The following is a 13756-nucleotide window of genomic DNA, read 5'->3' as shown; positions in this document are numbered from 1 at the left end:
TGTAGCCCTAGACCAGCCTGTACTCCCAGACCAGCCTGTATCCCAGAGAGAACCCATGTTCCCTAGAGAGATCTTGTACCTCTGCATGCAGCCTGTGTCCTGAGACCCAGCCTGTTCTTCATACACAGCTGGTAACCTCAAACAGCCTGCATTCCCCAGAAGCACCCGCACTTACTGAGACAACCTGTGCCCCTGGAGAGAGAGTTTGAGTGCCTGGGGTCAGCTTGCTTTCCCCACACTGGAGACAGGCCACACTCCCATCCTGCAGGCCCTGGGAGACAGACCATTTTGATGCCAGCCCCAAAATGGAATTTGTGCCCGTTCCCCACTGATTCCGCCAAGCAGAGCTCTCGCCAAACACCCCCCCACATCCCAGCGGAGACCTCGTGCCTCAGGGAAACATGCTTCTTCATTTCCTGTGCCCCACAGCCCTCACTGTCCCGAAGAATGGCCTTTCACCCCTGGCGATGCCAGAGAGCTATCCCATACCTCACACTCTCCCTGACAGGACATGCCATGCCCTTGATGTATACCAGTGAGACATCCTATACCCCTTGGGAGCGGGAATGGGCTCTGGCTCCACATCTGACAACCCTCACAGTCCATCTGGGATGTCACAGGCTTGATCATCCACATGAGATCTGCAGCACTCTACTTTCCCATAACCGATGTCCCATAACCTCAGTGCCCCTCAAAGAAGATCATCTACCCCTCTGGGCTCCAGATGGGATTTCCCTCCTCACTTACCTAGATATGATATCTTACATCCATGGGATCCCAAATAGGATGTCCCAAATCCTTGATAGCAAAGTGGGATGCCCAGCACTCCTTGGTGTGTGAGTTTCCCACCCACTCAGAGTCTGGATTAAACACTTCACTTCTGCAGATGGGCTCATTGTTTTTGCTACTTAGAGTCTCAAGCGGGAAGTTCCCAGACTTTTGCAGAATGGGATGCCCTGGTAATCATATGCTTGTGTAATATGCTCAGATGCTTATGTGGTACCCATGCTCTGTTTGAAGTACTTCACATGCATGAATTCATTAATGCTTGTATCCTCATGGCAAGCTTCCGAATAGTTATTATCATCTCCCTTTTACAGAAGCTAGAAATGAGGAGTGAGGAAGGTTAAGTGGCTTAATCTATGCACCCAGGCTAGTCATATGGGATTTGGACGCTGGTGGTCTCTGTTCTTAACAACTACACTATATTGCATCTCACTAGCCCACAAAGATGTCCCAAAGGTCCTCGTTGCCCTGGAGGGGATGTCCCCTGCCCCAACCTCACTGCATAAGGCAGGATTCCTCACATCCCTTGATGCCCCGCTATTGTTCAGAAAGGACTTCAACCTCCTCACAGGACCGTCTCCATCATCCCCCAGTCCTGACCCTTCAGAAGCTCACAGCTTCCATTATCTCTGAAACATCCCACACATTGCCCTACCCATCAAAGGATATCCCATATTTCCCTGGGCTGCACGGGGAGAGGGTGTGTGTGACCCATCATACTCTTTTCCGAATGGGATATGCCATCTAGAGTCAGAGACAAGATGTCCTCAATCATTGGTAGCCCAAACGGAAGGCCAGACACCCCACACTCTCTCAGAAAGATGTACCACACCTTCTTACTCTCTAGATGGGACTTCACATTTCCCTCATGGATGAAGACCATGTGTCCCCCACTGACTGCTACAAATAGCATCCTCACCCTTTGCTCTGCTGCATGAAGCATCCTTTACTTCTTGCTGCTGCAGGATTGCTGCTGCTGTGGGGTAAGGACTCCCGTCCCACTGCTTCTGATGGGACCCCTCCTGCCCCTCTCCTTCCCCCACCCTCACCTGACTCACAGTTTAGTTCTTGTCTCTGCAAATCCTCCTTCAATTTGGAAGGTTCCTTTCTCCTTCTCCAGACCAGCCGGCCCCTCTCCTACTTCTTGTACCCCTCTTACTGTCTACCTCTCTTCCCCCTTCCCATACCTCACTTTCCCCATCTGTAGAATGAGATCATGGGGCCAGGTGAATTCTGTGGGAAATGCTGGCTTTGAAATGCAGTTTGGAAAGTGCCCCCCCCCCCCGCCTTTTTAAAGTTTAGGTTTCCTTGGACCGCAAGTACACAAAGTTGGATGAATCTGACTCTTCTTTGGCTTATATCACAATTGTCACCAGCCTTCCCAAGATCCTTCTTGTGCTTTATTTTACATGATATTCTCCTGGTTCCTTTCTAACTCAGCTCTTTAATGTGTTTGATATGCATCCACGAATGTATTTGTTAACTTGGAAATATGTAGCATTCTTTTACACCTGTTTTAATTTACACAAATGATATCATGCTGTGGATTTTTTCCTGTTTATGATTTTTTTTTTCTTAACACTTGCTCAGATTTCCCCATATTGCTTTGTTGTTCTAGTTCACGGCTACTCTGTGCTGTGGAGATTTGCACAAGAGGGCATCCCTCACATTTACTTGATCCCCTAGAGATGGATACTTGGGTTGATTCTGACTCCCTGTTATTACAAACATTGTTGCAGAGAACATCCACATATATGTTCCTGCTCCTAGTTTTTGTCTGGATATATACCCAGAGATGAAATTGTTGGGTTATAGGGTATAAACGTACTTCACTTCATAAAGTATGTCAGAGTGCTTTCCAAAAAAGACTAGTTTATACTCCCAGCTGTTTCCTCTTATCTTTCCAGTGCTTGATATTATCCTTTTAATATTTGCCAATCTAATTGATCTAAAGTGGCATTCCCCTGCTGATTTAAGTTGCATTTCTGTGATCCCTGGTGAGGTGGAGCATCTCTTCATATACTTGTGAGTCATTCAGACTTCTTCTGTGAATTGACTATTCCTCTCCTTTGCCCATTTTTCAATTGGTTTCCCTCTCTTTTCTTGCGGGCCTGCAGGAGTTCTTTGTGTGTTCTAGCTAGGAATTCTCTCTGAGATGAGAATCTTTTCCGAGTCTGTTAGCCTTCTGTTCCCTGTATCTTGGTTGAATAAAGCGATCATTGTTTCTAATCCCACTTGACCCTCAGCAAACCCATATGATGGAGCCAGGAACAAGACTATTATCTCATTTTATAGAGAAAGATTCAGAGGCCCCAGAGAGGTCAATAACCCTTACAAAGGCCACAGAGTTGGATCTCAGAGCTCCAGACTGGAATCCCAGCTCCTGTATAGCTGGGTGATGGCAGGTGGTTTTTGCTTCTCTGAACATCATTTGTCTCCTGAGTAAGTCAGGGATGCGGATGTCCTGTTTTTAGGCAGCTGTGAGCGATGTTAAATGTCCAGTCCTACGCTTACCCTGGCAACTTCCATGTCACCACCTCTTTCTCTCTCCTGCTCCCACAGAAGCAAACTGTACCTATTTTAAATTCTTTACCACGGGGGAGAATGCACGCATCTTCCAGAGAACTACAAAGAAAGGTGAGAACTGTACCCCGTGGTGGGGTGGTGGAGACGGGGTGGGGGCAGTTATGCTGACCATGCCAGAGGAGTTCTTGATAGCATCGTCTTCTTCTCTGCTTTGCCCTGGGGAGGTCCCATCTTTGGGGACAGGCGGTTCTCCCAAGCCTCGTGCCTCATGCTTCTGCCCCAGCTCTGCCTTTGCCACATGCTGTGTGGCTTTGGGCAAGTCACAGCCCCTTTCTGAGAACAGTACTTTTTTTTTTTTTTTTTTAAAGATTTTATTTATTTATTTGACAGAGAGATAGAGAGCACAAGTAGGCAGAGTGGCAGGCAGAGGGAGAGGGAGAAGCAGGCTCTCCGCTGAGCAGGGAGCCGGACATGGGGCTCGATCCCAGGACCCTGGGATCATGACCCGAGCCGAAGGCAGCCTCTCAACCGACTGAGCCACCCAGGCGCCCCGAGAACAGTACTTTAACATCTTAAAGATGCGCATCTAAATAAATGAAACACTCGGCGCCGAAGCGCCGAGTGTTTCATTTATTTGAACTCCAGTCCTTTGCATGACCCTGTGGAGCAGCGGCTTTATCTTCATCTTCCAGATGAGAAAATGGAAGCCCAGGAATGTTTACATTTACTTTTCCTGGGAAGTGGCAGAGGCAGAGTTCAAACCCAAATAATCCTGACTCTAAAGCAATGCTCTCCTATAGAACCTTCTGTGAAATGGAGATGCTCTCTGTCTCTACTGACCAATATGGTAGCCACTGGCCCCGTGTGGCTGCTGAGCACTTGGAATGTGGCTAGTGGTTTTGTTTTGTTTTTGTGTGTTTTTTTACGATTTTATTTATTTATTTGACAGAGAGAGAGAGCATGAGCAAGGGGGAGGAGCAAGGGGAGAGGGAGAAGCAGGTTCCCCACTGAGCAGGGAGCCTGATGCAGAACTCGATCTCAGGACCCCGGGATCATGACCTGAGCAGAAGGCAGGTGCTTAACCAACTGAGCCACCCAGGCACTCCTAAATTTTGTTTTAAGTTAAATCCATTTAAAATTAAAAGACCACACATAGCTAGTGGCAACCATACTGAACAATGGGACTCTTAGGACTTTACCCTTTCCGCTATGACCACAGCCCCTCCATCACCCCTGTACCTCACTCAGTATCCCTCCCCACCAGGAAAGGGATTGTGATCGTGTCATGACTCATACCTGGTCTTTGCAAGGATTTAATGAGACGATGCAGCTAAAACAGACAATGGGGTGCCCGGGTACACAGTAAACTGGTCTCCCTCCTTTCTCTCTTGTCTTTGTGCTCAGTGAGCTCCCGCAAGTCTCTGTGCCTCTCGGGAAGAGTAAATAATCACAATGCGCATGTTCGGCACACCTGCTGTGTGCCCGGCGCTGCACTCACTGGGCACTTTACATAAGCGATTTCTAATCCTCACTACAGCCCAATCAAATAGGGATTTCAATCCTGATTTTCTAGAGAAGGAAACCGAGGCTCAGAGAGGTTTGGTCACTTCACTACAATCTTCCAGGGAGGAAGTGGCTGGGGACAATTCAGACTTGGACCGTTCCACTGTAACGTCCCGCCTTCTCTGTTGTCACCCAGACGCCCACTGCCTCAGCTGCTTCACCTGTAAGCAAACACGGACCGGATCCTAAGTAATGCTGGGCAGTTCCCATTCCCTTCTAATCCTGGCAGTGTCTCCTCTTTGCTCTGTGGCCTCCGGCAAATCACTGACCCTCTGTGGGTCTTAGTTCCTTTAACGGTGTAAGCAAAATATTGGACCGGATGATCTACCTGAAAATTCTTGTCTAGTTCTGAATCTTCCATCTTCCTGGTTCTGGGTCCCTACAGGGGAGTTCTTCGCACTTCCTACTTCCCATGTCCTCTGCTTCTTCCCTTTCCTCTCCTTGCAGAGGTAAATCTGGCAGCTGCAGTGATAGCAGTGCTGGGCCTGGCAGTCATGGCCTTGGGGTGCCTCTGTATCATCATGGTGCTCAGCAAAGGTGCAGACTTCCTACTCCGAGTTGGAGCCGTCTGCTTTGGCCTCTCAGGTGAGGGTTGGGAGCCTGGAGACGGAGGGAACTGCATGCTGGGAGGTTGGATCTCTAAGCACTGTTGCATGCTGGGAGGTTGGATCTCCAGGCGCTGTTGCACGCTGGGAGGTTGGATCTCCAGGCGCCGTTGCACGCTGGGAGGTTGGATCTCCAGGCGCCGTTGCATGCTGGGAAGTAGGGTGTCCAAGCACTGTTGCATGCTGGGAGTTGAGGGAAACCCATGGGCTATAATGGGCTCAAAAATGGGAGAATTCCAAGCTTTGTTGTTGCCTAGGGATTGAAGGGGTCTCCAAACGCTATTTTAAATTTGGACCAATGGTCTCCAAGGATTGTTGCATGCTGGGTTGTATGCTGGTGATGGAAGGAAGCTCAAGGGCTATAGAAGTCTTAAACATAGGAGAATTCTGAGCCCTGTTGTTCGTTGGGAATTGCGGGGGGCTGCATCTCCAGTTTCAACCTGGAGTCTTTAAGCACTGTTGCATGCTGGGAAGTTGGAGGCCATGTCTAATCACTGTTCCATTCTGGGAAGCACAAGGGCTGTAGTAGGCTCAAATGTGGGAGTTCTAAACCCTGTTATTAGCTGGAATTGGAAGGTCTCCAAACACTCTTTTAGATTTGGAACTGGGGTCTTTAAGGACTGTTGCATTCTTGGAGTTGATGGTCCAAAAAAAATGCTGCATCTTGTTAATGTAGTCTTCGTTGGATCAAATGTTTTCTAAGGTAGATAGAAAGGTCATTAATTATATAAGCTTCATTTATTTATCCTTTGTGTATTTACTGAGCACCTGCTATGTTCCATGCGCTGTGCTAAGGGCTTGAGATATAAGACTAACAACAAGACAGATAGTATCTGCTCCTCACAGAGCCTAGATTCTGACAGAATTACACAGTAACCAGGGGCGCCTGGGTGGCTCAGTTGGTTAAGCGTCTGCCTTCGGCTCAGGGCATGATCCCAGGGTCCTGGGATTGAGCCCCACATCGGGCTCCCTGCTCCCCGGGGAGCCTGTTTCTCCCTCTCCCTCTGCTGCTCTCCCTGCTTGTGCTCTCTCACTCTGTCAAATAAATAAATAAAATATAAAAAAAGAATTAGACAGTAACCAGTAATTACACATATAATAATTCAACCATAATTGTGATGAGAGTTATGATAAAGCATATTAGGGGTATGCATTGCAGTGTGGGTGGGTCAGAGAAACTCAGAGAAGGTGCTATTTTAAGTGGGTAATTGAAGGATGAATAGGAGTCATCCGAAGTGTGGTGGTGACAGTGGTGGTGATGTTTGTGGTGGTGGTGATGGGGACAATGATGGTGGTGACAGTGATGATGTTGGCGATGTTGGTGGTGATGATGGTGATGGTGAAATAGCATGTGCAGAGGCTGTAAAAGACTTAACAAGCTTGAGGAACAGAATGAAGATCAGAGCATAAAGCAGGCCAGATCCTGCACAAATGTACATGGTAGCCTTAACTAACAAGTGAGGTAGAGCCTGGCGCAAGAGAAGAGAGACGCAGTGAGTCTTCAAGAGCATGGACATATGAATGGAAAATAATAAGGACCGATTCTTATTATTTTGTTGCCTTAAGAGAGACGCAGTGAGTCTTCAAGAGCATGGACATATGAATGGAAAATAATAAGGACCGATTCTTATTATTTTGTTGCGTTAGATATCTTCCTAAATAAGGAGGAAAATTCAGTCATCTTCTTTCCTTTCTTTCATTAATTCATGTGTTCATTTTATTCATTGGTACACACACAGACACATTGTGCACAACACGTTTGTACATGTATGTAGATGTAGTATCAGAGTGTACAAGACAGAAAGGTGCTTTCCCTTATGGAGATTATCATCTGGTTAAGGACCCAGAAATATCACAGATCATCCCACAGTTACAAACTTCTAGGTGCTATAAAGGAAAAGGAAAAGTAGAATTCTATCAGAGTGCACAATGAGAGCACTTGATTTGAAGCAGAGAGTTAGAGAGGGCGTTCATGAGTAACCAAGCTAGACAGAGTTCAGTGAATTTAAGGTCTTGAAAGAAAGCCAGTGTGGTTGGAGCGTGGAGAGTGAGGAGGACACTGATATAAAAGATGGACCAGTAAATCAACAGGGATTCAAAAGATCTGGGTTGGAATCCCAACTTCTGAAGACATGTGATCTTGGGCAGATCTTTTTTTTTTTTTTTTTTTTTTAAGTCTCTGAGCTCAGGTATTCTTATATCCCTGAACTCGCTCATCCAAGTAACCATTTGTTAAACATCCATCCCATTAATCCATCCACCCATTCATTAATTCCCTCCCACTCTCTTCTCTTCTCCCTTTTCCATTCTCCTTTCCTTTTTCCCTCTCTCTCTCCATCTCTCTATTTTTCCATCTGTTCATCCATCCAATTATTCAACAAGTATTTTTTTTATATTTAGTAAGTGCTAGATGCTGGGCTAGGTACCACTGGGTATAGAAAGATGAATAAGATTAAGATGATCCCTCTTCTTGTGGAATTTATAGCATGGTAGGAATTTGGTGCTACTGTTATTACTGAACTCATACCTGGGTTATTCCTGGGGGTGCCATGAAGGTGTGGATATAAAAGTGTTTTATGGAAGTCTCAGGCATGAAATTTTTCTGCAAATTGTACAGCCAAATGAAAGTGAGGGCGTGGATTTGATGCTGTAAGTACTTTGGTTATATTGGGTAGCAGGGACTGGGCAGGTTGTGTTTTTAAGGTCTCCTTAGATAAAGGGACATATTTGGGTTACGTGGTTTCTCTCCATAAAATACATACGTCAGGTGTTTGTTCATGTTTTAGAGATCTGAGACAGACAAGATTCTTGCCCTCATGGATTTATAGTTTATTGAGAGAGATAGAAATTGGCCAGACAGATAGTACTAGCATAAATTAATACATGTTAATAATTCCAGCTGTGGGGGCGCCTGGGTGGCTCAGCCAGCTAAGCATCTGTCTTTGGCTCAGGTCGTGATCCCAGGGTCCTGGGATCCAGTCCCACATCAGGTTCCTTGCTCAGTGGGGAGCCTGCTTCTCCCTCTGCCTGCAGCTCCCCCTTGCTTGTGCTCTCTCTCTGACAAGTAAATCTTCAAAAAAAATAATTTCAGCTATGATAAATGCTATAAGTGAAAAGAGTAAGAGGGAAATGTATCATAGGGAAGTCTGATGTTGACTTAAGTGGCAGTGCTCAGGGAAGGCTTCTCAGAAGAAGTGTAATGTAAGTAGGGATTCGTACAGGTCTCCAGCCTTGAAAGAATTTGGTGTATCTAAAAGCTGAAAGAAGTCCTACTCTCTACTAGGGTGGGAAGAGCAGCTGAAAGGAGGCCGAAGAAGTAGGCAGGGGCCAGATCACGTGGGCCCTTCTAGGTCATACAAGGGATGTCAGGCTTGATTTTTGAGGCGGTACAGTGACGTCCCTAACAGAACAGTCAACGGAGTAGATCTGGCTGTGCTCAAACCCAAGCTCCACTTCCCTAGGCTTTAATGTTCTCCTCTATAAAGTGGGGATGATAATAATATGTACCTCATTAGGTCTAATGGGAAGAGATGAGACATGAGAGCATCTGGTTGGATTCTTGGCACAAAGCTAGTGTGTCAAGGCTAGGGGTCCTCAGACTACAGCCCATGGCCAAATCCTACCTCTTTGCTTTGGGGTTAGTCATATTTTTAAACCGTTCCCTGCCTGGTTCAAAAGCCAATAGATTAACAATAAATTACTACCACTAGAATAACATGGCTCCAGGGTCTTATGTGGCCTGGCTCCTGGCTACGTGGGACTTCATCTCTTACCACTTGCTCCCTCCATTCTGGCCACGTTGGCTTCTCCGCTGTTCCTCAGATACGCCACGTTCATTTCCTCCTCAGAGCATTCTGCACTGCTGTCCCCTCAGCCTGGAATGTTCTTCCACTAGATCATCCTATGTCTCATTTCTTCATATCATTTAAGTTTCTGATCAAATATTACCTCCTCAGAGAGACCACCGTTGACCACCTTGTCTAGAGTAGGCCCATCACCTGCTGTGTCCCTACCTTGCCTTTTTCCCCCCCCCATAGAATCGATCACTACCCGAAATTATATATTTATGTATGTATTCATTTGCTTGGGCTGCCATAACAAAGTACCATAGATTGGGGGTGGGGAGGGGGGCTTAAAGAACAGAAATGTATTTTCTCACAGTTCTAGAGGCTGGAAGTCTGAGGTCCAGGTGTAGGCAGGGCTGGTTTCCTCCGAGGCCTCTCTCTTTGGCTTGTAGATTGCCTCTTCTTGTGTCCTCACGAGGTCGTCACTCTGTGTGTCCTGACCACCTCTTCTTGTAAGGACACCAGCCATATTGCCCTCCATGTTGGATTAGGGCCCTATTGGCCTCATTTACATTTAATTATTGCTTTAAAGACCCTATCTTCAAATATAGTCACATTCTGAGAAACTACAGGGTCAGGATGCTAACACATGAACTTTTGGGGCCACGATTCAGCCTACAGCAATACATTTACCTGATTATTGTCCAATTCTCCCTCTGGGATGGGACTCCAGGAGGACAGGGCCTTTGTTAGTCTTGTTTACATATTTTACAACGAGAACTCAGTTAAGATCTATTGAATGAATGAAAGATGCATGAATTAGCAAAGGAAGAAAGGGGACTGGAGAGCGTCTCCTCCAGTGCCCTAAGCTGAGCTGCGTGGGGCCTCAGAGGGGAGCCAGTGACCCACAGGACACAGACTCCTGGCTGCGTTCGTCAGGCCCCTGATTAAAAACCGCACGGGGAAGCACAGTGCCGGGAGGAGGGAGGGTCTGGGACTGAGGTTGGACTCATGGATGACCGTCAGATGGTCCTACATGATCTGACCCCTGCTCACCTCTCTACTTCCATCACCTACTACTCTCCTCTCCCCACTCTCTTTGCTCCAACCACGCCAACCTTCTTTCTTTCCCCCAAACACACTGTATTCATTCTACCATAGGGCCTTTGCACCAGCCGTTCCCTCTGCTTGAATTAGCCATCACTTAGTTTCTTGCATGGCTGGCTTCTTTTCATTCTCCAGGTCTTACTCAAACGGCTTTTCCTGGTGACATCATCTTAAAGTCCCTGCTCCACCCTTGGATGTCGCTCCCCTTCCCATCACCCTGTTTTTATCTCCTTTCCCAGCACACATCAGTCTCTGAAATAATCTTGTCTTCTCATGTGTTTACTTTGGAAGTTACAACCTGGCAGCCCACAGCTAACAATGACCCATAAATGTACTTTGATGGACAGTGCATAAAGATTTCTCTGAGCAGCTATTTAAAGGTATTGGGCAAATTTCCATAAAAATAGTCATCATTTAAAAAATTCCAGCTATCCTTGAAAAATCAGAAGGTCTGGCAACTTAAGTCCCCATTTCTGAAGGGTTGCCGTTGGCCGAAGCTGAGTTTTGGCTACTCTCTGTCATATTTCCCACCACACTCACCTGCCTCGTTGATTTATGCTTTCTCTTGTCGCCTCCTGCAGGCATCTGAGTTTGGCAAGCCTTGGTTTATTTGCTTACCACCTGTCTTGTCCCAGTAGAATATAAGCTCCATGAGGCTAGGGTCTTTGTCTGTCTTGTTCTTTCTTCTTTTCTTGCCATTGCTGTTTTTAATCAAACTGCGTCGCAACTTGACTGCCTTTCTTTTCATTTTATGATCCCTCATCTTTATTGGGGTATGATTAATGGACTTTACTGGGGTATGATTGATGAGTGGAAATTGTAGATCTTTAAGGTGCACAACTTGATGAGTTGGTATACATGCACGCCGTGAATTGATCACCACAGTCAGCCGAGTTCACATTATCCATCACCCCACACGGCTACCTTTGTGTGTGTGGTGGGAACTCTGAGGATCTAGTCTCCTAGCAGATTTCGAGCGTGTGATAGTGTTGCTAACTATAGTCACCCAGGTGTACATCAGATCCCCACAACTCATTTGCCTTGCATAGGTGAATTCTGTGCCCTTTGCCCCACATCTCCCCATATCCCCTCCCCCCAGCCCTTGGCAACCATGTTCTACAATGTGCTTCTATGAGCTGGACTGTTTCAGATTCCATCGTCACTCTTTCCAAAAGCCTTGATGGAGTTTTTTGTTGTTGTTTGTTTGTTTTTATTTTGTTTTGCTTTTTTGAAACAAACAAAGCTCTACACCCAAAGGTGGGGCTTGAAATCACACCCCCTGCCCCCCGCCCCCGAGATCAAGAGTTGCATGCTCTACCAACTGAGCCAGCCAGGCACCCCTTTTATTTTTTTTAATATATTTTTTTAATGGAGTCTTCATTTGGTTTTTGCTATTCTTTTTTTTTTTTAAAGATTTTATTTATTTATTCGACAGATAGAGAGACAGCACAAGCAGGCAGAGTGGCAGGCAGAGGGAGAGGGAGAAGCAGGCTCTCCGCCGAGCAGGGAGGCGGACGTGGGGCTCGATCCCAGGACCCTGGGATCACGACCTGAGCCGAAGGCAGCCGCTTAACCCACTGAGCCACCCAGGCGCCCTGATTTTTGCTATTCTTGATTCCAGGATTTGCTTGCTTGCTTGCTTGCTTCCTTTCTTGCTCGCTCTTTCTTTCTTTTTCTTCCTTCCTTCCTTCCTTCCTTCCTTCTTTCTTTTTCTTTCTTTCTTCTTTTCTTAAGCGGGGAGGGGCAGAGCGAAAGAGAGAATCTTAAGCACGCTCCATGTCTAGTGTGGAGCCCAACGTGGGGCTCGATCCACAACCCTGAAATCATGACCTGAGCTTAAATCAAGCCGGACACTTAACCGACTGAGCCACCCAGGCACCCCTGCTTTTTCTCTTCCTATAAAATGCACATAACACAAAATGGACCATTTCAACCATTTTTGTGTTCAGTTCTGTGGCATTAAGTATGCTCACACTGTGGTGCAGCCAGCCCCGTCATCCGTCTCCACCCCTTTTTCACTTGCGTGTTTCCCCAGCTGAAACTCTGTCGCCGTGAGGCAGCAGCCCACATTCCCCTGGTCCCTCAGCCCCCGGCGGCCACCATTCTGTAGCTCTGTCCTTATCAGTTTGTGTTGTGTTCCTTCTTTACCTCCAGCTTCCCAAACTGTGCGTGCTGTGTAGTAGGTGTTTGGTAAAGAGCTGTTGGGTGAATGGGGTGGGGTGGTGCTGAGGGTCCCCCAGGTTGCTGTTTGAGCGAGCACGAGATGGGGTGTGTTAGGGCAATGCTCAGACCTGGGCCTGGGTCCCCCAGGGCCTGAGCACAGTGCCTGTCCTCTCCCTACAGGTCTGCTGCTCCTGGTCAGCCTGGAGGTGTTCCGGTATTCCGTGCAAGCCCTCCTGCAGAGAGTCAGCCCTGAGCCTCCCCCGGCCCCCGCCCTGACCTATGAATACTCCTGGTCCCTGGGCTGTGGTGTGGGGGCCAGCTTGGTTCTGCTGCTGGGGGGAGGCTGCTTTCTTCTGCTCACCCTGCCTCCCTGGCCCTGGGGCTCACTCTGCCCCAAGCAGGGGCACAGGGCCGCCTAGAGCCACCACTGTGCCTTCTGCAAACTCCTTCTAAACCTTTCCTTTTTCCCATTTTATGCCCCCAAATCTGCCCCCCCCCCCACGCCATCCTGGAGAAACTGTGGGGCACACATGGTGTGCACAAACCTGCCTCATCTTTTCCCTCTTTGAATATGTTCTTCTCTGTGGCTGAATTGGGATGCTTGGGGGTAAGATGGGGAGAGGCTTTTTGCAAACGAGGGTCCCCAGGGAAGGCTGGGGGGGACCTGATGGGGTAACTAGGGAGTGGGGTGGAGGGATGAGGTCAGGTGGTCTTGGGAGCGAGTTGGACCGATTCATTTCCCAGATCTGGATGTGTTCACTTGTGGGAGTGACTTCTTCCAACTAATTTGAACCTTGGGGAAACAGGGGAGGGAGCGGGGAAATCTTTGGGTCTGACCTTGCTATGGTCAGTTTGGGATTAAAAGTTTGGAAATTTAACAGCTTTTATTTGGAGTCTGTTTGGGTGTGATTGTGCGTCCCGGGGTAGAGAAAAGTGACCCCCTCATGCTCTCCAGAAACCTGTGGCATGCTGCTTGGCAGCCCTGGAGTCACATGTCAAGAAACCCACAGAGAGTGACAGGAAAATGCAGCAATTTAGGACACAAACATTGTGGGTTGAACTGCATCCCTCCCAAATGTCTGTGTTGGGGTCCCAACCCCCAGGACCTCAGCACGAGACCTGATCTGCAGAGAGGGTCTGTACGGACGTGATTAAGCCCTATTCCAGGGACTGGTGTCCTCGTATGGTGGGGAGATTAGGACGCAGACAGGCCCAAGGGAA

General features: G+C 47.6%; 1 protein-coding gene across 2 annotated transcripts in view; it reads left to right on the top strand.

The window, feature by feature from the left end:
- The window catches only part of CACNG6 (calcium voltage-gated channel auxiliary subunit gamma 6), a 14473-nt gene extending 1091 nt beyond the window's left edge, over positions 1–13382 (top strand). The window contains exons 2-4 of one of the 2 annotated variants that reach the window (XM_025849038.2): positions 3349–3423; positions 5323–5460; positions 12716–13382. In XM_025849038.2, coding sequence (XP_025704823.2) covers positions 3349–3423; positions 5323–5460; positions 12716–12954 — 452 coding nt within the window. In that variant the 3' untranslated portion in view covers positions 12955–13382. The remainder of the gene's footprint in view (positions 1–3348; positions 3424–5322; positions 5461–12715) is intronic. The other variant, XM_025849039.2, reaches the window with a different exon arrangement.
- The last annotated feature ends 374 nt before the right edge of the window (positions 13383–13756 follow it).

This window comes from Callorhinus ursinus, unplaced genomic scaffold (assembly GCF_003265705.2).
Source record: "Callorhinus ursinus isolate GAN/ISIS: 27379988/994484 unplaced genomic scaffold, GSC_fseal_2.0 scaffold101, whole genome shotgun sequence".
Taxonomy (NCBI): Eukaryota; Metazoa; Chordata; class Mammalia; order Carnivora; family Otariidae; genus Callorhinus; species Callorhinus ursinus.
The sequence above is the reverse complement of the archived record's forward strand: the minus strand, read 5'-3'. Positions and strand labels throughout refer to the sequence as shown.